At 40.9% G+C, this 26188-nt stretch overlaps 6 protein-coding genes, 1 long non-coding RNA gene and 1 other non-coding gene across 19 annotated transcripts; 1 reads left to right on the forward strand and 7 right to left on the reverse strand.

The window, feature by feature from the left end:
- Positions 1 to 85: 85 nt before the first annotated feature.
- Positions 86 to 4128, forward strand: LOC100121603 (protein inturned). Of its 2 annotated transcripts, XM_008215236.4 has the most exons (11): positions 86 to 745; positions 815 to 1388; positions 1465 to 1539; positions 1616 to 1872; positions 1944 to 2033; positions 2111 to 2283; positions 2359 to 2447; positions 2515 to 2849; positions 2929 to 3251; positions 3328 to 3497; positions 3575 to 4128. In XM_008215236.4, the coding sequence occupies exons 1-11, from the start codon at positions 591 to 593 to the stop codon at positions 4040 to 4042; spliced, it is 2709 nt and encodes a 902-aa protein (XP_008213458.1). In that variant the 5' UTR covers positions 86 to 590; the 3' UTR covers positions 4043 to 4128. The 2 variants fall into 2 exon arrangements, with proteins under 2 accessions (XP_008213458.1, XP_008213457.1); XM_008215235.4 differs by having other exon boundaries at positions 2111 to 2447.
- A 218-nt stretch (positions 4129 to 4346) lies between these two features.
- Positions 4347 to 6753, reverse strand: LOC100117500 (60S ribosomal protein L18a). 2 transcript variants are annotated; one of them, XM_008215231.4, is made up of 3 exons: positions 5506 to 6753; positions 4831 to 5010; positions 4347 to 4750 (listed from the first exon to the last, which is right to left on the reverse strand). In XM_008215231.4, the coding sequence occupies exons 1-3, from the start codon at positions 5521 to 5523 to the stop codon at positions 4415 to 4417; spliced, it is 534 nt and encodes a 177-aa protein (XP_008213453.1). In that variant the 5' UTR covers positions 5524 to 6753; the 3' UTR covers positions 4347 to 4414. The 2 variants fall into 2 exon arrangements, with proteins under 2 accessions (XP_008213453.1, XP_032454518.1); XM_032598627.1 differs by having other exon boundaries at positions 5288 to 5510.
- Positions 5803 to 11845, reverse strand: LOC100121582 (resistance to inhibitors of cholinesterase protein 3). Of its 9 annotated transcripts, none has more exons than XM_032598615.1 (8): positions 10993 to 11845; positions 10501 to 10863; positions 9605 to 9942; positions 9185 to 9386; positions 8376 to 8431; positions 7897 to 8045; positions 7567 to 7820; positions 5803 to 7201 (listed from the first exon to the last, which is right to left on the reverse strand). In XM_032598615.1, the coding sequence occupies exons 1-7, from the start codon at positions 11138 to 11140 to the stop codon at positions 7613 to 7615; spliced, it is 1464 nt and encodes a 487-aa protein (XP_032454506.1). In that variant the 5' UTR covers positions 11141 to 11845; the 3' UTR covers positions 5803 to 7201; positions 7567 to 7612. The 9 variants fall into 9 exon arrangements, with proteins under 9 accessions (XP_032454506.1, XP_032454505.1, XP_032454512.1 ...); XM_032598614.1 differs by lacking the exon at positions 8376 to 8431 and adding an exon at positions 8903 to 9042; XM_032598621.1 differs by having other exon boundaries at positions 9677 to 9942; positions 10993 to 11735.
- A 373-nt stretch (positions 11846 to 12218) lies between these two features.
- On the reverse strand, positions 12219 to 13143 carry LOC100117455 (28S ribosomal protein S36, mitochondrial). Of its 2 annotated transcripts, none has more exons than XM_001605198.6 (4): positions 12899 to 13143; positions 12743 to 12797; positions 12482 to 12660; positions 12219 to 12404 (listed from the first exon to the last, which is right to left on the reverse strand). In XM_001605198.6, exons 1-4 carry the CDS (start codon positions 12917 to 12919, stop codon positions 12387 to 12389), a joined length of 273 nt encoding a protein of 90 aa, XP_001605248.1. In that variant the 5' UTR covers positions 12920 to 13143; the 3' UTR covers positions 12219 to 12386. The 2 variants fall into 2 exon arrangements, with proteins under 2 accessions (XP_001605248.1, XP_016839354.1); XM_016983865.3 differs by having other exon boundaries at positions 12482 to 12654; positions 12899 to 13064.
- Positions 13144 to 13389: 246 nt separating this feature from the next.
- Positions 13390 to 16757, reverse strand: LOC100117412 (heat shock protein 83). The gene is made up of 2 exons (XM_003424156.5): positions 16346 to 16757; positions 13390 to 15829 (listed from the first exon to the last, which is right to left on the reverse strand). Exon 2 carries the CDS (start codon positions 15827 to 15829, stop codon positions 13658 to 13660), a length of 2172 nt encoding a protein of 723 aa, XP_003424204.1. The 5' UTR covers positions 16346 to 16757; the 3' UTR covers positions 13390 to 13657.
- Positions 16758 to 17418: 661 nt separating this feature from the next.
- On the reverse strand, positions 17419 to 20031 carry LOC116416815. The gene is made up of 2 exons (XR_004227147.2): positions 19794 to 20031; positions 17419 to 18723 (listed from the first exon to the last, which is right to left on the reverse strand). It is a non-coding gene; the product is annotated as an uncharacterized LOC116416815 (long non-coding RNA).
- Mir9a (microRNA mir-9a) lies at positions 18541 to 18627 on the reverse strand. Its single transcript, NR_039041.1, has one exon. It is a non-coding gene; the product is annotated as a microRNA mir-9a (primary transcript).
- A 3527-nt stretch (positions 20032 to 23558) lies between the features above and the next one.
- On the reverse strand, positions 23559 to 26142 carry LOC100121567 (calcium and integrin-binding family member 3-like). The gene is made up of 5 exons (XM_031926760.2): positions 26045 to 26142; positions 25075 to 25787; positions 24883 to 25003; positions 24057 to 24228; positions 23559 to 23991 (listed from the first exon to the last, which is right to left on the reverse strand). The coding sequence occupies exons 2-5, from the start codon at positions 25158 to 25160 to the stop codon at positions 23774 to 23776; spliced, it is 597 nt and encodes a 198-aa protein (XP_031782620.1). The 5' UTR covers positions 25161 to 25787; positions 26045 to 26142; the 3' UTR covers positions 23559 to 23773.
- Between the last annotated feature and the right edge of the window lie 46 nt (positions 26143 to 26188).

Consider the following 26188-nt stretch of genomic DNA (forward strand, 5'->3'; position numbering starts at 1 on the left):
AATACAACTATTTTGATATTAGAAAATAGTTTATTCATTTAATTTCTTTTAAATTATTGGTAATATATTTTTAATTATCATCATATACTTTTAAGACAGTTGTATTTTGTTTTAATCTACATTTGAATTGCTTTTAAAATGTTTAAAATGTTTAATCAATTTTTATTTATCAGATATGATTAATAAAAAAGAGTTTAGAATGAAAAGTTGTATTTTTTTCCATGATATATTGAATGTTATACCTATACAAATATAGATATACTACACTTGCATTGTTACCAGTCAAGCCCCCGCATGACCGGTTTCTTAATCCCTTCCCTTCCACACCTATGCTACTACCTATATATATATATGTGTGTGTGTATATATATACTGTTCACCTGTGAATCGGGATATGCATGTCCCTGTTTGCACACCAATGGCGACGCGCGCCCAAGCGTACACAAATCATGTGGATGTAAATACCTGTACTGATTAAATAAATATTTAAAACTATTACAATGTCGAGACTTATTCGTTATTTTGTAATTTAAATTTTCAATAATGAAATTTTTTATTCATCAAATGGTTACGATATTTTTCTATAAAAAATGAATAGTTTGAAAGACAAAAGTTCTGTTTATCAACATGAAGAGCAAACTTCTGGATATGTCAGAAATGAGAAGAATCCTGTGGATGAAGAGCATGAATGTTGGGCCAGTGATAGTGGTTCTAGTTCAGGATCTTATTACTCAAACAGTTCAAGGTAAATTTTATTTTTCTTGTTATTGTAAAATACTAAGTATTAAATATTTACATCTGAAAAAAATTGCAGTTCAGCTATCGAATGGGAATCTGAAATAAGTCCATCAGGAGAAGTTTTTTATATTGAATCATTATCAGAATCATTTTCTGCTCAAAACAAAATTTGTGAAAGTAACCAATATATTTCTCCTCCACCTGAATTGACTCGGCGTAGAAGCACAAGAGCTGGAAAATTGATACGTTTGATAAAACGTAAGGAGAGTTACAGGCACAGCGTGAGAATAAATGGCTTGGCTTCAGAATTAAAACAAAATCATGAGTCCATTAATAAACTTAATAAACAAAGGGAAACTGCTTTGGAAGATTTCACAAAAGGAGAAAAGTACATAGTTAATATTTGGATAGATCCGGAAAAAAGACATAAGCTTGGGAGACGGGCTACAACATGTGAGGCTTATTTAGGAATTATTCCACGAATAGCATCAGACAAATCAAAGATTATAGTAGCTGGATTTGTACCCGATGGCGAAGCTTTAAAGAGTAAAAATATTAGAGTAGGTGACTGGCTTCAAAATATAAATTCAAAGGAAATCAATAATCACAATATAGATGAAATACTTTCTGGAATTGTTTCTCCAACAAGTGTAAGATATTAAATTTTGTGTCTATATAATTGAAGCTATTCAAAACTGCATAATTGTTAATTAATTTTCTTTGCAGGTGGTTTGCCAATTTCAAAGGACATCTGTTGAAACAAATTATGAAAATTCATCACCAACTATGAGTTGCCCCAATGTGGGTCTTTTTTTTTCTTTAATAATTATATAAGTTTTCCATCAATTTGTATTCATGCTGAATTTTAACATTTTAGCAATCATTATTAGCAAGACAATTAGTTGATAAAGAAGAAAGTAAAATTCTCATGGATTCTTTAATAAAAGACTCTCTAGGTGTGGTCTGCATGAAAATCACAGAATTTTCAGAGAATGACACAGACTTGCAGGGTATATTATATTCATTTCCTAAATCAAAGAATAAGAATGTGCACTCTTTTCTTTCAACAACAAAAGGAGCATTTGTCACATTGAATCATATGCTACCAGATATTATTGGACCTCAACCTGTTAGGTAGTATAAAAAATAATGCTGTGCTAAAATTTTAAATATTACCAATATTAATTATTCTTTATCATGTCTAGTACAACTGTGATGTCTTCCAATGGCTTGGCACACATTATCTATTTTTGCTATGAAGAACAACTGTTACTGATATGTATACCAGACAAATGGTAAACAATTTTTAAACTTCATAAACTCAAATTCGTTTTCTTCTAATTGTATAATGTCTCTTTTCTTTATTTAATAGTTGTAACAAACAAGAAGCCATGGAACTTTCAAAGGATATTGTATGCTCTTTGGCTTTCACAAATGAAAGTGTACCCAAGTGCTTTGAAATAGAAGATAATCACTTATATTTAGATCACTTCTTTTATCTTTTCTTTTCTCGACTTTACAAAGACAAGCTCACAATGACTAAAAGTAGTTCAGAAAATCTGAAAAACAGTACAAATGTAGATGATATAAGGCAAACTGATTTTAACTTCTTATTACCAGCTGTCCAGTCAATAGAACTGCCAAGAGATGCTCAAATACAAATTGATGCAGCTCTGACTGAAATGGAAGCAATGGATTATAGAGATTGGGTATTTTTATTTTCTACTCATTCAGCAGTTTTTAAACTTAAATAATCTTGTGTTTTAATATTTGCAGAATCATGACCCTATGGAATGTCAAAGATTATACACAATTTTAGGTAGTTGTTTATACCACAAAAGATATCTGCTTGGATCTCATCTTCCTGCTGAAGATCTTGTTCAAGTGCATTCATTTTTAAGACGACATGGTCTGATCAATCTTATGAATAGTGAACAAGTTAAATCTCTTATTGTTTGGAAAAGAATATATCCTGCATCCTGTGTGAATAGAAAAATAGCATGGGAAGAGGATAATGTTTACCCATTAGCAGATAGATGGTTTTTACTTATTGTTGGATATGGACATGATCTGCTTGTAGTAGTTCTTGAATCAGGGGGTTGTACAGCAGTGTAAGATTTGATTTTTTTAAATAATATCTAATTTCGTGGGAAAAAAATTAAAAAATCGATACATGTTTTTTTTATTTAGATTTGAAGGGAACTCTGGTCCAGATATATTCTATGTCGAAGAGGCTCAAGAAACTCTCAAACATATCAGGAAAATTGGTATATCAATGCTGGCAGAAAAATGGATCAATGCCAATGCTAAACCAGAAATCATTACACCACAAAAAGAGTCAATGTCATCAAAAATGCCTTTAAGTATTGCTGAAAATCTGGTTGGTTTCATTAAGACAAATCAATCTAAATCTTTGAGTAATTTATCTTCCAATACAATCAAGTCTACCTATGACAATACAAGTTTTACAAAGAGTAGAAATTATGAAGAATCTAGACTTGAACTAAATTCTGGTATACATTATTTTTATCATTTACTTTAGAAGCAAGTTTCAACAAATTTGACTGATGGCAACACTTTTAATTTTAGCATATTCTTTAGAAACTCGAGATTCTCGAGATTCACCAAGTCAAGATTCACTCAGTCAAGTTAGTGAAATGAGTGATCAGGCTGCACCAATTTTGGGAAGACGAGCAACAAGAGAGAGAACTAATATGATAGCATCAAGACATTCTGATGATAGTGATTCAGACCTAGATGTGAGTATATATACTTGTAATCAGTATTATCTTTCAATATACTCACATTTTTTAAATAAAAATATAATTCATTTTAGAATGAACAACTGGGTATTTCTGATATAAGTAACATTCGAGAAAACCTACTTAATCAAGCAGAATACATTATACCTAAAGTCATTACAACAGGTGACAAGAATTCTCTACTGTACTATGTTCATATAGATTTATTTGAAGGTATTCTTGTCTCTTCAAAACTAAATCAATTGGATCCAGAATTCCTTTCAAATATAAATATCTGTAGCCAAACTATTCATAAATTATTAAGTGATACAAAAAGATACAAAAAATTGTTAAGTCATGATGCAGGAAAAGCTGTAATAAACAAAAGTTTAATTGCCATAAAAGAACATGGCATTCTTTTTGAATGGGAAAATTGTATATATTGGGTAGTTGGACGATTATACACTACTCCAAGACCGAAAGAATTGTATATATGCTATCAAGATTGCACACCACAAAATCTAATTGAAATGGCTTTTAGATTACAGTCCACTCACTATTAAATAAATGTATTTAGTTTTATTATAAAAATAATTATAACTATATTTTTTACTTTATACAAAAATAAATATTTATATTTTTAAATCAATATTCTATATTTATGAACCTATATTAATTCTACAAATAATTTTAATACTGCTTATGAAGATATTTTTAATTTAAATAATACAAATTTTGCTAAGCAAATGAAGAAAATAATTTAAGAATTACCTAATCTTAATTTATTTTGAAAGCAAAAATATTTTTACTGCTCAAAAATGTGCTATAAATTATGGAACAAGTAAATTAATTTAGTAACAACTGAAATCAATTTTTTTTAATTTTTATTTCCTTAAGCCAAGGTCTTACAGCAGTATCAAATGAAATGAAGGAGTTTACAGGAAATAAGTTCTTGGTTTGCGTACACTGAAGGTAGGCATACTGCTGCTGTGTTGAATACGTTTTGGCAGAGGGAAACGTATCTTGGAATCATGGAATTGTTTGACTTGTGGCCTGCGGCAGTTAGCAGCTTTTACAACTTCCACCTTAATAATTTGGATAGAGTGAGCTCTAGCACGATGGCGAGCACCCATGTCTCTGTAGCACTGAGTTACAGCACCGCTAACAGACAAATCACGGTATTCACGGTACATGTTATGTGTACCAGACCTGGAGTCATACCTCAGCCAGATTCCAAAGTTCTTAATCTTGATGGGTGATTTTTCTGCGATCTGCAATAGTAATACCAGATTTAAATACACAAGTTATAGTATAATACTATAAAAAAAAAGTACCAAGTATTATGAATTACCTGCTTCAGGGATACAATTTCACCGGTTGATTTCTTAAATTTCTTAAGTTGACGTAAGAAGTACCAGAACCTGGATTTGGCAACAATTGCATCTGGAGCAAATATCCTCATTTTGTAGAGAGGAGTGGTCTTCACCTTCTCTGTGGGCAGCTGACGCCCAATCACCTCGTACTCCTTCAACTATGATCATGATTTTTTATTAAAATAAGGTCGAATTTTTGTACACGGAATACCCTATTTTTTAAAATGATATTAAAAATATTTAGGATTAATGTTTTAATTAGAAGATCAGTTTTTATATTAGAACTTGAATAATACAAATTGAGATGAAGATTAAAAAGTGAGGTTAGGAATGCACAATAATAAAACTCCTATGTTGCTTGAAGAGAAGTAATTTTATGTATGCAGTTTATTTGTTGCATTTAAAATACTTCCAAAATTATTAATATGAGCTTACGATATTTCCATTTTTGTAACATTATTATTGAATTGGTAAAGCAACACATGTGAGAGCTGCCATGCCAACAACATGTCGAAACGTGAGACCAATATTTTCGATTTTTAGCCAATAAAAAAATAAGTGGCAGTAATCAAAATAAAGCTTAAAACATAAGGAATCACTTTTTGCAAAAATTTACCCATATTTATGTCGAAAAATGGTAAAATTTTACTTACTTCTCCCTTGGCCTTCATGATTCCGTCGGTCTTAAGTTAGCCAAACCGGAAAAAGAGCCAGATCCGGAACTCAGTCCAAGTGGCGCCTTTTTTAAATTTCGTACACTCTGTATGTTATATACTATATATCGTTTTTGAAATTAGCATTAAAATTTTAAAAATTGTACAAATGATATTTTTAAAAAAATTTGTATTCTTTTAGAATTATTTATTATTACATTAAAATGAATAAAAAAAGCAGTAAATATTGAAACTAAATGTAAGAGGCTTATACGACGTTCGAATTGAGGAAATAAATCAACAGCAATAAGTTTTATTAAAATTGGTATATTAATGTGTATTAACATTTTTTTTTCAATTGAACAATAAGATAGATAAATGGTAAAAAAAAGTTTCGGATTGCACATGGTGAAATTTCCATTTTCAGAAAAATCTCAGAACTTTCAATTTCAGTACTTTCATAATTACTATACGCAATATCTGTAAAAGGGTATTATATATAGATAACAATTTATATGAAAAGAGTATGATTTATTGCAAGTATAAATTAAAACACATAAAATATTTATACTCGTGATATATAAAGTTATAGGAATAATGTTGCTATAGATGAATAAAATTTGCATAAAAATTCATAAATCCATCAATTTATTTAAATATTCCTATAGCATAAAAAATTAATCACGTGTATCCACAACAGGCATATACTTGTCATAAACGAACTGTATGAGATAAAATCATTTTAAACTAGTTCTCAATGTAACGTATGGTAGGTATGTATCTTATATGAATTTTTATTCAAATATGATTTGTAAAAAACGACTCCATAAACGTTCTATGATAATCTGTATATAAACGTTAATCTTTCGAAATTGAACTAGATGTAAATTTTCTAATTTCTATTTTTGATAACTATTGGCTGTTTTATTTTCATTGTTCTACTATCTTCATTATCTTCATCGTCGTCTTCCGTTTCTTCTTCTTCCTCTTCCTCCTCTTCCTCTTCCTCCTCTTCCTCTTCTTCCTCCTCTTCTTCCTCATCATCTTCCTCCTCTTCTTCTAGTTCTTCCACTTTTCCTTGTACTTCTATTTCTTCTTCGTCATCTTCTCCTTCTTCAACCTCTACGACTTCTACCTCCTCTTCCTCATATTCTTCTTCTTCGCTTTGTTCTTCATCATCTTCCGTTTCATCAACTTCACTTTCTTTGGCAATATTATTATCATCACCTATACGAGATGCAAGATTTTTGCTGATATCTTCATTATATTTTTGTTTATTTTCGTGATTTTTGTCCAGCCCAGTTGTTTGCGATACATAATTTCTGACCTTGAAATCTTCCCTTTCCTTCACCTCTTCTTCTAACTCTTCATCTGTTTCCTCTTCCACTTCTTCCTCCTCCTCCTCCTCCTCCTCCTCTTCATCTTCCTCCTCCTCCTCTTCTTCCTCTTCTCCTTCCTCCTCTTCCTCTTCTTCTACTTCTTCCACTTCTTCATCGTCTTCTTCATCTTCTTCTTCGTCTTCGCCACTTTCATAATGCTCTTTTCTTTGGTTTCCCGTCTCCACTCTGTTATTGCTTGATATTTTATCCACATTTTTCGGTTCACTTTCATCACGTTCACTCGACAAATTGTCCTGGTTGCTTTGTTTAAGTTTGCTTGCAGCTTCATTTTCAAGTTGGTCATTCTCTTGGGATTCCTAAGTAAAAAAATTAGAATAGAGCATATTAGAAACAGTTATATTAGTTGAAATATGATAGCTTGTTATACAAACATTTTTAATTTATAAAACCGAGTTAAATTAATATTAATATAGTTAATATTTAAACAAAAATTAATTATAATGTATTATAGTTAGGCCATTGCACGTTCTAAAAAATAATTAGTATTTGTTTATAATTAAGTTAAAAGAATGGTTTATAACTAATGTCATTATCATTAGTATGTAAAAAAGTACTACATGTGAAAAACTATAAAACTCCATAGATTAGCAAAAAATTGTTTAATTTGTTAGCAGCCTTTGTTAGTGCAAAGCTAACGAAATTAAATAAATAAATGAATCACCAAATAAAAAAAGATTCCGTAGTTTCATTTGATTCTGTTGGTTATTTTAATATTTTCTTACAGCTGCTACCTGGTCAAGGCTGATGAGGGAAAGTGTCATTTTGCCAGAAAGAACAACTGGGACTTCCACATTTTCCTCCTCTTGTATCTCTTGTGTTTTCGAATCTGTTACAAGCAGTTCGCATTGTGGAGGAAGAGAACCTTCCAAGTAAATAGAAATCGGAGGTGACTTTTCTTCTTTTTCTTCAGTGTGACTGAAAACAAAAAATTTCGTCAAATCGAAAAATTTTCAAAGATTAATTGATGTATACAAAATAATGGTTATTTTACCCATGAGATGTAAAGAGAACTGGTGTTGTAGGCCTACTACATTTCTGTCTACCTTCGCAAGATGTAGTCATTTCCATGTTCAAAACTTTCACTGTAGGTGATGCTTCATGAAACTCTTCAAGCTCATTCTCATCTTGGTCATCTTGGACCTGATACATTTCAACAATTTGAATGTTACATTATTTGATTACTGAACAATTTAAGGAAAATAAGAAATAAATATAAGAAAATGCTCGGCATTAGCATGCTAAGTTAGAAAAAGCTGAAACTCTTTTATGCAAAAGTATAAATGAGTTCAAAGATACAAAAACTTTCAAGTCTCAAAACAAGTCAAAGAATTTTTTCCCTGTGTATGCTTTCTATAAAATGAGCGATAAATATATATTGGAATATGAAAAAATTCCTTAACCAAAAGCAGCATCAAACTACTGGTTATTTTCCAGCAAAGAGAGCGACACTCTCTAATGATAGGAAAATACCTTTGAATTGGGGCTGAGCCCAGCTGCCAGACCATTAGACTTGGGAGCTTGATCTACTTGTTGAAAAAATACGAAATTATAACAAAAATTACAAAGTTTGGATTGCCAATATCTCCAATTCGAATGCTACTGCAAATTATAAACTATATTCACATTTGAAACCCACCTTTTTTCCTTCAGGACTTACATTGATATAACATTAATAACATCTTACAACTAGGAAATGAGAAATAATAAACAATAAACTTAAAATATCTAATAACAGTTTTATTGAATCCTTTGGATTACCTATATTAATAATTAACAAAAACTTTGAGTATTCAAAAAATATACTACTTCTATGCAGGCCATATAATTGTAAAATTTTGAGAACAAAAAATAACAAAAAAAAATTTACGTGATCCAAATGTTTATACGGATGCATATAAAGAAGCATAAAACGTGCGCTAAAAACGTGCAGTTTAACGAGTTACGGAAATTGAAAAATTAAAAAAAAAATGGCTTGCTTCAAAAACTCTCATTTAAACCTTGGATTCTGGCGTGGGGGTTGTACAACTGATAACGGTACGCGATAAGTTGCTCATTTGAACAACAATTCGTTCCATAGCTGCTTCGGTTTCAACTAATCGTCGTCTGAGTTGATCTATTTCTATATCACCAGCCGCTTCTTGTGTTCCAGCAGCATGTACATGTCGGAAATTCGTTTACAATTTTGAGTCGCAATTGGAGTATAAATGACAATGAATAATTTTCCCACAACTTTTAGACTATTACATTATTTTATAGAAAAAGGAAAAGAAGCAACTTACGTTCTTGTAACTCATCAATTGTTGGAGGTGGTTCTTCAATTGGGGTTGTTGGCCTTTCGCGCTGCTCAGGTTGTCCATTGACTGCAGTTACAGCAGCAGCAAACACTTCTGGATTAAAAACTAGTTTCTGGTATTCCCTTTCAGCTGCAGCTGTCGAATATTCTGGCCTCATTATTTCACTATCAGCAGTTTTTCTTAAAACCTGAGAATGAATTTATATAAGTATATTAATTTTTATCCTTATAATTTTATTAGAAATTAAAAGCTCTCAAATCATCAATCCAAATTTAAGCGATTCATAAGGTCGTAGCAGGGAAAACTAAACTTGTGGAAATAAAATGAAAAAAACAAGCATGTTCACAAGAGAGTTAAAGAAAAAGTTAGTCAAACTCAAGAAAACAGGGAGAACAAAATAAGTACCTGCAGAACTTTATAGAGGAAAGATACAACGTTTCCAATAGTATAAAGAGGCATGATGATTCCCATAAGTACCTTTGAAATTGTATAGAGGAAAAAGATAATGATTCCTATTGTATAAAGTGGCATGAGGAGTCCTAAAGATCCGTTTCCTTTAGGTGCCGCAACCACGTGGCCTGCACCTCCCATTGGTGGTCGCATTTTCATGGGTGCTATGTGGTCAGGTCTGTCTTGAATTCTAGGCACAATGTGAGATGATGGAATGGCTCGACCTCGCTCCCTGAGAGCAGGGTGGTAGCTTCCAGCATGAGGTGGGGTTTGGCGTTCTTGCCTTATAGTACCTGTAACAGAGATGTATTTTAGTAAACGTACATCATGACCTTGAAACAATGGATTTAACGCATTGAGGTGTTATGATTATGTAAGCGAATGGATAGATTATTTTTATCAAGACATCAGAAAAAATACAGAAAAATTGTTGGTTTTCTTTTCTGAAACGGTAATAAAGAATGTATTTCGAACTATGACAGTGGCTCTAAACCTTGTGCTTGCCAACTGTTATGTTTTTGAAGTTGGAAATCTGCCAATCACCAAATGGATGCCTCAAATTTACTGTTCACGTACGCATGCATGACTAACTGGTCCAGAATGGCTTATCTGTTGCTTTAGCGTGTAAATATTTTCACTGGAGATTAGTTTTTATCAATGAAAATCCTATTGTATTGAATTAGTACAGGAGATAGAAAAGTTTGCTAGTCTTAAAATAACTTGTTATTTGCGGAGGTATACAGAAGAGAATGCTATTTATTAGTTTCAGAGCTGGTAGCAAGTTAGAATTATGATGCCAAAATTTGTTAATAAACTCACACTGTATCAGCTTTTGAAAATAAATGTCTTACTATGTGGCATCAAAATATGATATCTAATAAGATGCGGTGTCCCTAATCGTGACAATGGGACTCCGAATTGCATTTTAAGGCACAAGGAACCGTTGAATCCTCTAATCTCTTCTAAGACCTGCTTATAAGATTTCTTTAATCGCTCTTTTTCCGCCAAGAATGAGGACACATCTATGCCACATCTAGCTAGCACTTCTTCTCTGCAGAGACTCGCGCTGGATGGAGTCAGTTTATTGAATTTGTTTCCTGCAATCGCATCTCTCACGCGGGGATCAACCTGGTGATGTCTTATGATATTGTGGCACAGCTCTTGCATTATATCAACAGCAGTTACGTCGCTCTCAAATATCACATCACAACAGCCTATAGTGAATATCGCAAAAAAAGATACGAAAGTAAAATAAAAACGAACGTAGGCGTGCTCAAAATAAAGGACATATAAACAAATAAATCAAAGTACAGTTATATAGGATATTAAAAACGTATTCTCACCGGAGCTGTCCGCTGAGTGTGGTGGATTAACAGACCCCGTGAGCATCGGGTACAAAATTTTGGGCCACAGCATAGCGAAGCATCCCGCTACGATCGCGATGATTATTGCCGTCTTCCGAGGGCCGAACTCGGTCGTCGTCTCCGTCATATTGACGTCCTCTTCGTGGGGTTTGCAATTTTCGTAGGTTTTCGCGGAAAACGCAGGAAAACTTTGTTACTGTGTCGTTGCGCTGCTGCTGACGCAGAGCTTGTATTAATGTTAATTCGAATCGCCGTGAATAGTTGCGTATAGTCGTATTAGTCGTCGTACGAAGTTCGTCTCGGTATTTAACGCGCAATATTCGTCAGGCCAACTTCCCCGGTCCCATCGATTTCGCACGGGCAGAACAGGTTGATGGGCTGCTGCACATTTAGGATGACGATGATCTGCCGCAGGCGATGAGGGCCCGCCCGTCTTCTTCTCTTCACCGCGTCTCTTTCGACAACTGCGTACGTATAGCTACTGGAGCAGAAGAGGCTTCGCTGCCGCGCAAGATCAGTGCTGCATTCGCGAATCGCGACCCCCCCAGCAGACAGCTTCGCGCAGCAGCAGCAGCGCCCACACGCATGTATTTCTGGAAAGAGCCGCGCGTCGTCTGCTATCTCCTATACGCGTGTAGAGTATAGCTCACTATCTACACTACTGCAAAGGCATATCTCTCTATGCGGACCTCGGAGAGGCCGCGACTCGCTGCACACTGAACTTTTTAATTATGCACACACGCGGCTCGCGACAAAAGAGCTCGTTATTATACTTTGAATAGCGCGAAATTAACCAACGACACGCGCTAGAGGCCGGCTGAATAATAGCTTTTAGCCGCTGAGCTTGCGGGATTCGCGCGCGCGTGAGAGAGAGAGAGAGAGAGAGAGAGTAAGGGCTATTTTTAATCTCGCTCGTTTCTAATATACACTTTGCGGACATTAGAAAAGGCCAAACCAAAAATAGCGAGCCATCCTATAGGCAATGTCAAATCTTCGCGCACGCATTATACACACACGCGTCACGCAATTTTAGCGCGCGCCGGGCATAAAAGCTCTCGCGGACGCGCGACTCGCTGCGGTGTACAATATATAGATGCATGAAGTGTCGCAATTGACTGTTTAGCCTTGCTCATGGGACTTGACTGACACTGGGTTCAAGGAGACGCTTCTGCGGATACTTATTATAGAAAGACTCGGAGAGACACTTGGGAAATTTTTCGCTTTGCGCTTCAGTTTATTATATATTAGTCTTCTTCAACATTTTTTTTTTTGTGTAACGAGGTTTTGTATAACGATTGGCTCTGCTGCTATTACTTAGTGTATTTATACAATGAGACGACACCCTTGGGGATAACTCAGTTTGCAACGTAGGCTTATTCCGGACCTCCGCGCTGAAACAAAATTTTAATAATGAAACAATGATCGACGTTGCGTAACGAAGACAACAGGAAAGAGGATGAAGACTAACGTTGATATATTCTATTTCCTTGATATCGATCGGTCTTCTTTGGAATCTCAAAGGAAGTTGAAAATCTTCGATGATCGGCAGTACGACAACGTTCGGTCCAGTTGCCCCCTGCTGTTTGCTCGAAGCAGCCGCCCCTGCGCCAGATGGAGCTGAGGCTGGTTTAGCTGCTGCTGCTGCAACTAACCAACAAAATGTTTAGGATTCTTTTCGTACATTTAGGGAAATGATTGACAATGAGACAAAAAAATGAAGATCGAGTACCTCGACTGTTTCCTCCTTTACGGAATCTTATAAGCGGCACGTGAGCCTGGACGACCTGGAAATAGAATTTTTATCGAGTATAGCAAAAGTTATCTTAATCTATTACGTTTGATACGGTTTATTGGGGGTAAAGAATTAAAGGCTTAATCAACGAACCTTCCAGCCTTTACTCGCCATGGCGTTATTTACAGAATTCAGTTTCGGGCAGATGATTTGAAGTCAATTTCATGAAAAATTATTATGTCAACAACTTGACCCGTGATGTCTGACCCATAATACTGACGGAATATTGGACATTGCGCGACGAGCTTTGAAAAGCTCCCAGCAGAGGACGCTGGTTGAATCTACAGCTTTTGAAATCAAAAGCTTTTTATTTGAATTTTTTCTTTTATGCATGCAATGAATTGAAATAAAGAATAAGTACATATATTATAATTTTTTTCAGCTAAGTCTATTTATAAAACAATGATTACTTTCTAAACACTTTGTATACTTTAATTCTAAAAATTAAATATTGAAGGTACAATAAAGATGAGAAATTAAATTTTTTTTCATAACTATTGATATTTAAAATATATTTTAGATATTCATACAATTGACAAGGATAAGGGTTGAGGAATGACAATTTTTAAATAACAAGATGTGTATTTATGATTAAAAGATGGCTTTTCTTTATTAATTATTAAACTAATTGAAAATGAAATATGTATTTGGTGTTTTGGTGGCTTATCTTACGTAGGAATGATTTATAATTAAATTATAATTAAAATAAGAATCCTAACAACAATGACAATTTTTTATAATACAGTAGTGTCAGGAGGGATGCACACGCGTGTGCCACATAAAACGTGGCTTCTTTGTTTTTTCCTAGAAATTTCGAACATTATATTACATGTTGTACAAGTAACGAGTTTCTTAATCGACTTCCTCCATGCGCGACGCATCATCCTCACCACCCTCCAGGGGCGGCACCTCCTCGGCGACTTTGGTTTCTTCGGGGACAGGCTCTTCCTCGTCGATTCCAAGTCCAAGCTTGACCATTCTGTAAATGCGGGCGGCATGAACCTGGGGCTCGTCCAGACTGAAACCAGACGACAAGAGGGCAGTCTCGAACAGGAGAACGACCAAGTCTTTCACAGACTTGTCGTTCTTGTCAGCCTCAGCCTTCTCCCTCAGAGTATCAATGACTGGGTGGTCAGGGTTGATCTCGAGGTGCTTCTTGGCTGCCATGTAACCCATGGTGGAAGCATCACGGAGAGCCTGAGCCTTCATGATCCTTTCCATGTTGGCGGTCCAGCCGTACTGAGAGGTGACAATACAGCATGGAGAGTCAACAAGACGGTTGGATACCAGAACCTTCTCGACCTTGTTGTCCAGGATGTTCTTCATGACCTTGCAGAGGTTCTCGAACTTGGACTTGTCTTCCTCGTGCTTCTTCTTCTCTTCTTCGTCTTCAGGCAGCTCCAAGCCCTCCTTGGTGACAGAGACCAGCTGCTTTCCGTCGTATTCTTTCATTTGCTGAACGACGTACTCATCGATGGGCTCGGTCATGTAGACGACCTCGAAACCACGCTTCTTTACTCGCTCGACGAACGAGCTGTTGGCTACCTGCTCCTTGCTTTCACCAGTGATGTAGTAGATGTGCTTCTGGTTCTCCTTCATCCTACCAACGTAGTCCTTGAGGGAGCACGCCTCATCACCGGAAGCGGACGTGTGGTAACGGAGCAAATCGGCCAGCTTGCTGCGGTTGGCGCTGTCTTCGTGGATTCCAAGCTTGATGTTCTTGCTGAATTGTTCATAGAACTTCTTGTAGGACTCTTTGTCTTCGGTGAGTTCTTCGAAAAGTTCCAGACATTTCTTGACCAAGTTCTTCCTGATGACCTTAAGGATCTTGTTCTGCTGCAACATCTCACGAGAAATGTTCAGAGGAAGATCTTCGCTGTCGACGACTCCCTTCATGAAGTTCAAGTACTCGGGGATCAACTCTTCGCAGTTGTCCATGATGAAGACACGACGTACGTACAACTTGATGTTGTTCTTCCTCTTCTTGTTCTCAAAGAGATCGAAGGGCATACGCCTTGGCGCGAACAGAAGAGCTCTGAACTCCAATTGACCTTCTACAGAGAAGTGCTTTACAGCCAGGTGGTCTTCCCAGTCGTTGGTCAACGACTTGTAAAATTCACCGTACTCTTCCTGGGTGATGTCGTCAGCATTTCTGGTCCAAATAGGCTTAGTCTTGTTGAGTTCCTCATCTTCTTCATACTTTTCTTTGATGGTCTTCTTCTTCTTCTTCTTTTCCTTGTCAGTGTCTTCCTCCTCATCTTCGCCGACATCCTCAACCTTGGGCTTTCCATCATCTTCTTCCTTCTTCTCCTCCTCAGCCTCAGCTTCGTCGTCGCTGAGTTCCTTCTCACGCTCCTTTTGTACTACAAGTTTGATGGGGTAGCCAATGAACTGGGAGTGCTTCTTGACGATTTCCTTGATCTTGCTTTCCTCCAAATACTCGGATTGGTCTTCCTTGAAGTGGAGGATGATCTTGGTTCCACGTCCAAGAGGCTCACCATTGTCTACCTTGACAGTGAAAGATCCTCCGGCGCTGGATTCCCAAACGTACTGCTCGTCATCATTGTGCTTCGACACAACAACGACTTTGTCAGCAACGAGGTAGGCCGAGTAGAAACCAACACCAAACTGACCAATCATAGAAATGTCAGCACCAGCCTGGAGAGCCTCCATGAAGGCCTTAGTTCCGGACTTGGCGATGGTTCCAAGGTTGTTAACCAAATCGGCTTTGGTCATACCAATACCAGTGTCGATGATGGTCAGTGTGCGGTCATTCTTGTTGGGAATAATCTTGATGTAGAGGTCCTTGCAAGCCTCCAACTTTGTGGGGTCTGTCAAAGATTCGTAACGGATCTTGTCCAGGGCATCACTGGAGTTGGAAATCAATTCTCGGAGGAAGATTTCTTTGTTCGAGTAGAAAGTGTTGATGATGAGGGACATCAACTGGGCGATTTCAGCTTGGAAAGCAAAGGTCTCAACCTCTCCTCCTGCAGTCTCCATTTTGTCAGTCTTAGCGTCAACCATCTGTAAAAACAATAAAAAAAATCAGTTACTAAATTCACGACTCACGCCGCGCTTATAAAAACAATTGGAAAATCATTAAATCCGGAAAATAAATTAACAATACCCTGAAATTTTAACAAAAAATCGATATTGCATCATCCTGCATTTCCAAAAATGATGAAAAAGGACATTAAAAAATTAACAAACACAACAAAAGACCGTTAACTAGAGCGATGAAATCAATAAAATGACAGCCATTCCGTGAATCACTACCCCGCGTGAAAAATCGCCGTTATCGAATTTTCCAGCAAAAGCCTTTGGCAAAAAACGATGTAATATCTAGTCACGATTGCAAAATTAACCGTAGAAAAAAATGTCGTATCCTATTTGCAGAAAAATCAGCTTTTTACTCGAACAAAAAAAAAACGTGCTCAGCGCCCGCCCATCGGACGCTCTCAACTTCGCGCTGAGTTTTCTCGACGATAAAACTGTTAAATCCGCGAAACAATCGGTTGGAAATGTAAAGAAAATCCTTACCTTTCTAAGTTATTGTAAAAAAACGTCAATCAAGCAGGATCACGATGAGTAAAAATGCTTTCAATCACCAGCACGGGACGCAACTCTCGGTGGTACTCGTTCTTATGCGGCGCGCCGGTCGGCAAACGACTTTATATACGGCCTCGTGCACCGCGTCTCGAACCTTCCAGAACCTTCTAGAAGCTTCCAGAACAATTCGCTCTAGCCGCAAACCGGCACTTCCGTCTCTGCGTCTACCGGCTCGGCTAAACGATCGCGATTAAAGAAACCGATCAGTCGCGACTGCTTTCTCGAATAAAAGAAGCTCGAAAAAACGTTTCATGGCTTATTTCGCTGTCCGCGAGGACGATAAACGCCGTCCGAGTCGCGGTTAATTCGGCTCAGTTTGAGCTCGCGCCAAGAGTTGACTAGCGCTGTACTTCCGGTGGCGTGGCCGCAGCGACTACGTGTGTCTGCGCGAATGGGACGCCGTGTGGGTCTTCTCGGGGGAAAATGAATCAGCGAATTGCCGAGAGACGTGTGCGGATCTCGGAATTCAAAAGTACATTCGAGAACATGCATAGGATTTCGTTGACGCTATTCGCTTGCGATCGGCCTTTTGCTTATTTATTACACACGCTGTGATACGCCTCATGAGTAATGTTGACTCGTTTCTATTGATTTTTTAGGTAAAAGTATACGATTTTAAAAAACGAGGAGCACCTGTTATTGTGTAATAACGGCGGGGCTACTCGACTACCGTGAAGTAACTTTGCATAGAAAATTGAATAACGCTGATAATTTTTTCGGCAAAGAAAAGCGATCATGTTTTTCGTCGCCTCTTCGGCATTTTTAGTACCGGGGTCCGATTACCCCGAATTCTGGATTACCATCGTCAGCGCTCATTCTCCAGGCTATCCAGGAAGTGGCGCCACCTATAGCTTCTCGAATGATCAGAGCCGCATGGATGGAAACTACTGCAGCGTAAAGCATAAAAAAAATATATCTGCGTGACTGCAAAAAATAACTGGTCGTTGCGTAGGAATTTCGGGATATAATAGAACGAAAAATGAAAGAGACAGAGAGAACGCATGTTACAGTTGAAAAATCTCTTTATTCAATTCCCATGCTCGAGCGCAATGCATGTATTAAGTAGTTCGGTGGCGCACATGGTGCGTATTTCCGTGGAGCATATAGCTATACATATAACGCGGCATGGAACAATAGACGAAATTCCGGCCGCCGAAGGCGGAAATACCTTTTTTTCACGCACGGCGCACACATCCTTTAGGATTTTCCCAAGTACGTCGAGCGATAAATAGACAAGAGCGAGCGCTCACGGTTGCAAGTCTTTTTATCTGTGTGTGCATTTTTCCCTTGACGAGCGGCGCTCTCGAGATATGTTTTCTTCACTGTGCGAGAGGTAAGTACACAAGTAAGGTAGGCACGCATACATACACTTACAAGCGCCAGTCCCCGGCGGAGCGCTCGTTTTATTGTAAGATCGTGTGGGAACCATTCTCCTATCTCCACCGAGCGTGTCTCCGTAACCTGCACCTGAAAATTCGCCTTTTTTATTGACGCTCACTGCGCGCGTCCGTACGCTCTCACAGCAGCGAGCAAAGCGTGAAAAGAAAGGATGTCTTGTTCAGTGACTTACGTAATTATGAATTGTCAGTTATATTTGTATGTAACAAAATAAAATAAAAAAAAAACGTACAAAAAATGAAACAACGTGCACAAAATTTACACAAGCGTATAATGAAAAACAATAAAAAATAAACATTACAACAAATTATATACAAAAATTCAACAATAAATACAAAATGTTCGAATGAAAGAAAAAAAAAGTATAATGCCAGCGATAAAAACGAGCCGAGATAATTCATTCGTTAATATGTAGGCATTCGAAGGCTCGCTTGGCATTGGGCGTACATTTGAAACAAGAGAGATACGTTCGGTACATGAATCACGCACACGAGTGTCTTGCGGCAAAAACGCGTGCGCGAAGCGTAGAATACGTAATTTTTTCTTCCGAGAAATTTCGCCTCCTCCGTCGTTCTGCTGCTTGTCGCGCAACATTGAATCAATTTGCGAATCGGTCGAAGATACACGCAACTCTCTCTCTCTCTCCATCTTTCCGTAGCGGCTATTGTCCATGCCTGGTCGGTTTAATTATATATGCGGCCGAGTAGTTTCCGATGTGGTTGTTGATATGGCGAGGATCTCAACTCCGGTAACCTAGCTTTATGATGTACAACCAAACTCATACAGCTAGATAACCAAAGAAAATGTCCGCGCCAAGATCTTGTTAAATTCGACGAACTGCCGGTGGTCATCTCGTTGAACTACGGCTGCTGCTGCTGCTGCTGGTACCATCACCTGCGTGTGCGTCCCACCTGGAAACAAAGATAAAGAATTAACGACTTTCAAGGCGAACGCGAGCGCGCGCGCGCACACACACGACTCGTGTGCGGTATGTAATTCGATTACTCAGCGATAGAGAAAGAGACAACGCGTATGTTTTATAAGGCAGACGGTGAGGGTAATCAGCACGTATTCATGGATTCATTGACACGCGATTGCGTACCTATTTACCTGTTGAATACGCAACAATCGCCTTTATCGGGCACGTGACAGCGTTCGAGCTTTCTCTCTCTGTCTCTCGTTCTTTTTTCTTCTCTCTTTGTCGAAAACAAGGCCCGCGTGCGCGCACGGCGAGGAGAGCGTTTTGTGCTCGCTCGAACGGCACGTCTCTGCGCGCAAAGGACTCTCTCGCGCGGCCAATTACAGACTTCGGCGAGGCCACGAAAACCTTGTAGTTTACTAGGTCGACCGGTCGCTCGTTGTGTACATACGTGTGTGTGTGTGTGGCACTCTGCTCATTTCGCAACGACGGCCATTCGGAGAAAGTTTCAGACTCGCGCCGTGTGCTTTTATTGCTCTCCGCGCGCATATATAACGTACGTATACGTGTCTTTCTCTTTCGAATTTATGTAGCCAACCGTCGTCGCTTCTCGTCCGTACACCGACAATGTCAGAGCAGCTAACGAATTTGGCCAGAGGACAAAGAGAGAGTCGCGAGTGGACAAAGGGCGACGCGCGGATTATAACGGCAGGATATATAGCTATCTCTCGGCGCGCGAGTCATACTCTTTTCGGCGCACGTGCGCGCGATTAGCCAGAAGAGCGAGCGAGCGAGCGAGAGTGCGAGAGAGAGAGAGAAAGAAGAGCGATAAGCCGACTCTGCTGCAGTAGTGTACGGAGATAAGAGAAACGCTCGAGGCGATTTTCCGTGCAAGCGACGCGATCGACGACGAGGAGGAATAAAACGCCACGTTGACGCTGCCCGCAAGAGAGAGAGATAAGCGCGAAATTCCATGCCGTTGCCATGCAGCGGCGTGCCAGCAGCTTGGGCGTGAATCAACAGGTGGGCGCGGACCATCAGTGTGGAGAAATCTTTGCTTACCTGCATCGCGGCGTTTCGAAGACGACGTTTAAGTACGACGATCCCTGCTGAGTAACCGTCGAGAGCAGCCTCTCCATCCGATCTCCGGCGAAGACTGGTCCGTGCAGGCACTGCTCTTCTCTTCGCAGAGGAGAGAGAGAGAGAGAGAGAGGAGAGAGAGAGGAGAGAGAGACGAGACGATCACTAGCTCACTCACTGAGAAACTGGCAGCGTGGCCGGTCCGGCCGCGACAGGCTCGCTCAGCGGCAACGCGCGCACCTTTCGCGTCGGACCTCCCTCCACTCGGCTAGCTCTGTTCCCATTGGCCCGTTCAAATCGTCCGCCTGACGTCAGCTCGAACAGCGCCGCGCGAGAAACGAGTTTTCGCTACCTCCCCCCAGTTATATACATGTGTGTGTGTACTCGGCTTCTCTCCTCTATACCTGTTTCGAGCCTCTCTCCTTCTCTCTCTCTCTCTCTCTCTCTCTCTCTCGCGCGCGCGGACAGCGCGCAGGGGGATTATACGCGAATACTCTCTCTACCGTCGCCAGGTAGGTAAGAGGGAGAGCGAAAGAAAAAGGAAAAAAGGAACGCATTCCAACGACTATAGCAGGCAGGTATATAGTTCGGGAGAGACGTTTCTTCCCATACGCTGTACGCGCGAGCAGCGAACATCCAATGACCCGAGAACTTGTACATTATAAGAGAGAGAGAGAGAGAGAGAGATTCGATCTTCTTTTGTCTCTCCTGCGCGCCTAGTCACGCACACACACACATACACATACGCACTAAGATAAAAAAACCGCGCGTATACCCGCGTTATTGTCGTTAGGTACTCGCCGAGAGAGGATAGGATATTACACCGTGCGGAGGAGTTATTTGCTATGCGCGAACTCTCGCGCACGCCCTTGGGCTTCCGGCGGACGCGGCGCGTCCTTGCTGCGTGCGCGATGTGCAGCTCGTTCGCTCACCCCTGTGCGCGCGCGTGGAATTTTCGAGAAAAGCATCGGGGAGAATATAAGAGCGAGGAATAGAAAAAGAACTTTTATTTTAGTCCCTGCTGCTACTGCTGAGATTTTTCAATGAGAAACCGTTAACGGGTCAGATCTCTTTCTCTCTCTCTCTCTCTCTCTCTCCATAGAAACAAGCTCTCGCACCTGCGTGAGACTCGTCCTCTCTCTCTCTCTCTCTCTCTCTCTCTCGTTCTCTCTTTCTTACAACGTCTTATATAGAACGCACACAAGGCGGTCCCTCTGCATCTCCTGGAGCCCCTTTTTCTCTTCTCCTTGTGCTGCCGCTGCTGCTCCCTTTTCGCGGTTGCTGCGCGCGTTATATCTACCTATATATACGTATCGAGAAAGAGAGAAGAAAGCAGAGATCGCAGCCCGAAATCATCGGGCTTGCAGCAGCCCGCAATTGAAGTCTCCGCACGCGCGCTCGGTTTCTTCGCTCTCCCCGTGCGTATAACCTATACCTCGTATACTCTGTATCGCACGCATACACACGGCAGCTGCGGAGTGATACACGTGTGCGAATGTACAAGGTGTATGTGCGCGCGGATGATCGCGGCGCTCTCTCGACAAAGGTTAAAGTCCTTGGCGCACGAGGAAAGACTCGGCGACGCGCGGCGAGATGATGTCATCGCTGCTACCTACGCTCCGCACGTATATGTACATAGCGAGCAGAGTAGGTATATAATATAGCGACTTTCCCTCGGAGAGTATTAAATAAGCGTGTACACGGCGCATACTGCTATACACGTACATTCGCTGCTGCATCGGAGCAGAGTAGTGTGCAATAACGATCTCGCTGCCGGACTCATCTCTCGCGCGCGCGCGCTGTACGCGAAGGGAGCGGAGAATTACCGGTTATGCAGATGCTGCTGCAGCGGCAGCAACCCCCGGCTCTCTCTCTCTCTCTCTCTCTCCCTGGTGAACAAAGGCGGGAAAGAAAGTCCCCGCTTATACGTGTGCAGAGGTACAACACGCGAATTATAAATCGCGCCGCGGCGGACTCCCTACTCTATTTCCAGCCGGCGATCTATTTCTCTCTCTCTCTCTTCGCTTTGCTCCTAAAAGGAAATTCTCGTCGGAGAGAATTAAAGAAGCGCGAGTAAAATGGCCGGCTCTGTCTACGTGGCTGCAGCACAGCGGAGATGCTGCTGCTGCCTTGTATAGTTTTTATTTCTTCTCCTCTCTCTCACACGCGGGCAGGTAAAGCAGGTTAAGAGAGATGGCGAGCGCGCGATAGCAGAGAATATTCGAGTTGTTTGGGCACCCCAATGCTTTAGGAGGGCTTCGGTTATAGCTGCTCGCACACACACACACTCGAGAGAAGAAGAAGGAGGAGGAGGAGGAGGCGGGGGATCCGGCTGGTCAAGCCACATTCCGCTGGCCGAACCCTTCGTCGCGCGCGCGCGCGCGTCTCGGCCCTTCTTTCTCCCTCTCTCTCTTTGGCGCAGCTTCTTCTCTCTCACTCTCTCTCTCTCCTCTCGTCCGTATACCTGCGCGCGGCTCTGAAAAATAATACACCGACGGGGCCCTATGCGTGTATATGTATAAATAAACTCTGAATTTATAGTCGAGCACGACGAGAGTCCAGGCGCGCGTGTGTGTGCGCGCAATATAAAAAAGCGTCCGTATATCTCTCTCTCTGCGTAGCTCGCTGGTATATATACGGAATATTCGCCACGTACGCACATGCAAATGAGAGAGCTGACGGCAGGGCCTGAGAACGGGGCCCGACGCCCACGCTCGTTAGCCGCCGCGGGGAGGTGCGCGCTCTCTCGGGAAAAAATGCCGTGTGCGAGCGAGCGAGAGAGTTAGTGGAAAAAAGGTAAGTTATAAGGAGGAGGAGGAGGTAAAGAAAGACGGAATGTTTTCTCGGCTGCTGCTGCTGCTGCAGGACGAGGGCGAGATGGAGCGCGCGAGCGCGCGAGGGAGGAGAGGAGAGAGAGAGAGAGAGAGAGAGAAAAAGAGCCGGTCAAGCGACCGGCTGGCCTTGGTTTCGAGCGTGTCGAGACTCGCCGCTTAGATACACTCGGCTTCTTCGTTCGATCTTTCGGAGAGCCGCCGAGCACGTTTCTCAACTTATGTATTTCGAACCGAAAATCTCTCTCGCGCTTTTGTGCGTGAAAGACACACTCTTACTCACGGGTGAGCCGTCGACTGGAAAAATTCAACCCAAAGGCGTATATGGTATACTAATATTATACAGAGATTCCCTGTACTAATACTTCCAGGTATATCTACAGCTGAATCCATACGTAGAAGAAAGAGCGCGCGAATAAGGGGTCAGAGAGAGGGGTCAGAGATGCCGGTCTCTCCCCCTACGCCGCAAGAGAGAGAGAGAGAGAGAGAGAGAGAGAGAGAGAGAGAGAACTTAACCTTGAAAGCATCATGATTCGCAAATCGAATGTATAGCCCCGTGCGCTCACGGCAGAGAGAGAGAGAGAGAGAGAGAGAGAGAGAGAGAGAGAGAGAGAGAGAGAGAGAGAGAGAGAGAGAGAGAGAGAGAGAGAGAGAGAGAGAGAGAGAGAGAGAGGAGGGAAACAAGGTATAACCGCGCGTGTGCACAGCATCCTTCTCTCTCTCTCTCTCTCTCGAAACGGAGAGACAGGAAATTTCACTCTCTGCCCTCGAGCATCTCTCGGGAACTTTCTACATGATCCTTTTTAACGCGAACAATGCGTAAATCACGATCATGCCCCGCGCGCTCGCCGCCGAGGGAGAGGAAGAGACAAAAAAGGAAACGAATGACACGTACATACGTACACGCAGTGTGTGATGCTGTATGGGGAGAAAGATGCGCGTGTATTAGAGAGAAGAGCGAGCATTCTACATTTTCTACAAGTCATTTGAAATGATTAGAGCGAGGAGTCGAGAGAATAGAGAGTGAGTGGACCGCGATGTATAGGACGATGGCATCGCATATCAGCTAGACAGGTATTATATCGAGGCTCTCTCTCTCTCTCTCTCTCTCTCTCTCTCACTCGGATGCTTCTAGATGCGTATGTGAAAGGTGGACAAAAAGTCGGCGGCCCTAGTGACGACGTGCTCGAATTCCAGGAAGGACAGGGCGCCGTCCCCGTCGATGTCGCTCTCCTCCAGGACTTTCTGACAGACAGTGGACACCTCCTCGTCGGTCAAGCCGCCACGAACCAACTGCTGACACGTGTGCTCCAAGTCGTTGATACCCACCACGCCGTCTTCGTCGAAGTCTGCGAGGAGACAAAAAAATATCACGGGCTGCGTACGAATCTCTTCGATAAATATAATAGCTTACCGTAGATCCTGAAGGCGTAAAAGACCTTGAGGTCGCGAGGGGCGTGTTCCGAAAACACGGACATCATCTCGAGAAAGTCCTCGAAGCAGATGCCGTCGTCGTCGCAGATCTGGCCGGGGTCCAGACTCGTGCGAGTGAACACCTGGCCTATGCGGTCCCTGAATGGGTTTTCCTGAGTATATTGGAACGTGCGTTTGAATTAGTATCATGCGCGAGTTTCTTTTTTTTTTTATGCGAGAGAATTTTAAGCGCTGAAAAGTTTATTTTATTTTCGTTCTCGGCGTAAAAGCGGGATACCGGTCACGCGATGCATGAAATAACTTAACGATTTATAGCCGGGGAATATTTTGCGAAGTAATTTTATCCGCGAAAAAAATACATCTCGCGCACGTTTCGAAGCTGCGTCTTTTTCTCGTATAACGTATTATATACGATTTGCGTAAAAAGGAGGTAAATATATTCATAACGTCGATGCTCTTATTACGCGCGGCACAATACATCATTCTCGCGAGATTCAGATAAAGCACGATGTATTTCTAAAACGATGCAGGTATTACGATTCTCGAATGCCTGTACGCATTATAATATGTCGCCGGGCGACCGTTATAAGACTTTTTATACGCGCGACTACTCCTTCCAAGCCTCTATTAAATTTCGTCAATGTGTAATAATACACGAAAGCCAATTGTGCCAAGAAAAACCACGCTTTTTTCACTCGACTCCTTAATTACACGTCTGTGCAGGCTCCGGTGTGGCATAATTATTTTTTCGAAAAAGTACACTGCACAGCAACGAGTACGGAGTGAGAAAAATTGAGAAAAAACACCTTGAGCTCCGGTATTCTGGCCAAATAGTCGAGAGGCAGTCTTAAGCTCGAGGCCTCGTGCGGTGTCATGCTGCGTGGAACCATTCCGGGATCGGCCATCTCTCGGAAGCGCTTGTGCAGCCTGCGAGACATAAAATATTAAATTTCGGCGAGATTTTACACGCTCGAAATCCTCAGCTCATTTTAGCTCACCTCAGGATCTCCTTCCGCGTAAAGTACGTGCAATCCTGGTAATCCTCGAGCTGTTCCTCGGAAAAAGTCGCGACTTTGTTTCCCATATTTCGAGAGGGAATATTTTCTCTTTATACCTGAGAGGCGCGAGAGATCTGCTGCTGCAGCCACGTAGCGGCGGACAAAAGCCACACTGGCCATATAAGAACGTGTAATTCCGATTTCCGTTAAGGGTGCGCCCGGGGCACCACACCCCTCGTGTGTGCCACAAGGACGACACAACGCACACCTATACCTGTATAAATGTGTACACGTGGAGCAGAGAAAAAAAAAATCACGTCTGTGTGAGTAGTGCGATGGTCGTATACCTGCGCGCGTTGCCTGTACATCCCCAACGCGCTGCTGCTGCGCTGCTCTTGCGGGCTGATGCAGGGAATGGCGCGATGCGGCAGCGACGCGCGCGCGAGAGAGAGAGAGAGAGAGAGAGAGAGAGCTCGACATTTTAGTCGGATTTTTTTTCTCTCTCCCCGATGGGATGCGTGAGATGGGAATGCGTTTTCGGGAAAAATTATGGGGAGCGTCGAGTGGATTTTTTCAGCCGTGAGAAAATTTATCTGGATGATGATGAGGTTTTACGGATTGACTTGGAATTGGTTTGTGCGTGGCTTGTTAGGGATCGTTAGATTGTAATGTGGAGTTGGAATATTCGTTTTTTTTTTGTATTCATGCTGCATCTGAAATTTAAATCATATTCCTTTTATATTATAGATTGCTATTTCACATATTAAGTATCTACGTTCACAGATTGTGTTTTTAAACAAAAATAAACGTAGTTTTTATTTTTTTTATTGAAAATCTCGTTTAACAGTATGCCAATAAGGACATATTTTTACTCATGAATCATTTTTTTTTTGAGTTTTCAAACATTGCCTTCTATTTAAACACATTTTTTTCATAATCCCAATAATATAAATATAGCGAGTTAACTCACAATTGTAAGGTGGTGCGCAGTGTCAGCAGATTCCAGTTTCCTTGCTTTTTTTCATGACGTGGATGAATTATTTTACTCACTCCTGTGTGCCTCTAAATAGAAATTAAAATATTCCTTTTTCTAATTGTGCTTGTCTTTGTTGAA

This window comes from Nasonia vitripennis, chromosome 3 (assembly GCF_009193385.2).
Source record: "Nasonia vitripennis strain AsymCx chromosome 3, Nvit_psr_1.1, whole genome shotgun sequence".
NCBI lineage: Eukaryota > Metazoa > Arthropoda > Insecta > Hymenoptera > Pteromalidae > Nasonia > Nasonia vitripennis.

Coding starts and splice junctions, on each gene's coding strand:
- LOC100121603 (XM_008215235.4), top strand. CDS start 591: ATGAATAGTTTGAAAGACAAAAGTTCTGTTTATCAACATGAAGAGCAA. Junction 1,873..1,943: donor ATTGGACCTCAACCTGTTAG/GTAGTATAAAAA, acceptor TATCATGTCTAG/TACAACTGTGATGTCTTCCA. Junction 2,448..2,514: donor CAATGGATTATAGAGATTGG/GTATTTTTATTT, acceptor TAATATTTGCAG/AATCATGACCCTATGGAATG.
- LOC100117500 (XM_008215231.4), bottom strand. Junction 4,751..4,830: donor AAATTGTATCCCTGAAGCAG/GTAATTCATAAT, acceptor TTACTATTGCAG/ATCGCAGAAAAATCACCCAT.
- LOC100121582 (XM_032598614.1), bottom strand. CDS start 11,140: ATGACGGAGACGACGACCGAGTTCGGCCCTCGGAAGACGGCAATAATC. Junction 9,387..9,604: donor TCCTCTATAAAGTTCTGCAG/GTACTTATTTTG, acceptor ATTCATTCTCAG/GTTTTAAGAAAAACTGCTGA. Junction 9,043..9,184: donor AATTGATGAGTTACAAGAAC/GTAAGTTGCTTC, acceptor CTGGAACACAAG/AAGCGGCTGGTGATATAGAA.
- LOC100117455 (XM_001605198.6), bottom strand. CDS start 12,919: ATGGCGAGTAAAGGCTGGAAG. Junction 12,798..12,898: donor TGGCGAGTAAAGGCTGGAAG/GTTCGTTGATTA, acceptor TTCTATTTCCAG/GTCGTCCAGGCTCACGTGCC. Junction 12,661..12,742: donor TAAAGGAGGAAACAGTCGAG/GTACTCGATCTT, acceptor TTTGTTGGTTAG/TTGCAGCAGCAGCAGCTAAA.
- LOC100117412 (XM_003424156.5), bottom strand. CDS start 15,829: ATGGTTGACGCTAAGACTGACAAAATGGAGACTGCAGGAGGAGAGGTT.
- LOC100121567 (XM_031926760.2), bottom strand. CDS start 25,160: ATGGGAAACAAAGTCGCGACTTTTTCCGAGGAACAGCTCGAGGATTAC. Junction 24,229..24,882: donor CCAGAATACCGGAGCTCAAG/GTGTTTTTTCTC, acceptor CAATATACTCAG/GAAAACCCATTCAGGGACCG. Junction 23,992..24,056: donor TTACGCCTTCAGGATCTACG/GTAAGCTATTAT, acceptor GTCTCCTCGCAG/ACTTCGACGAAGACGGCGTG.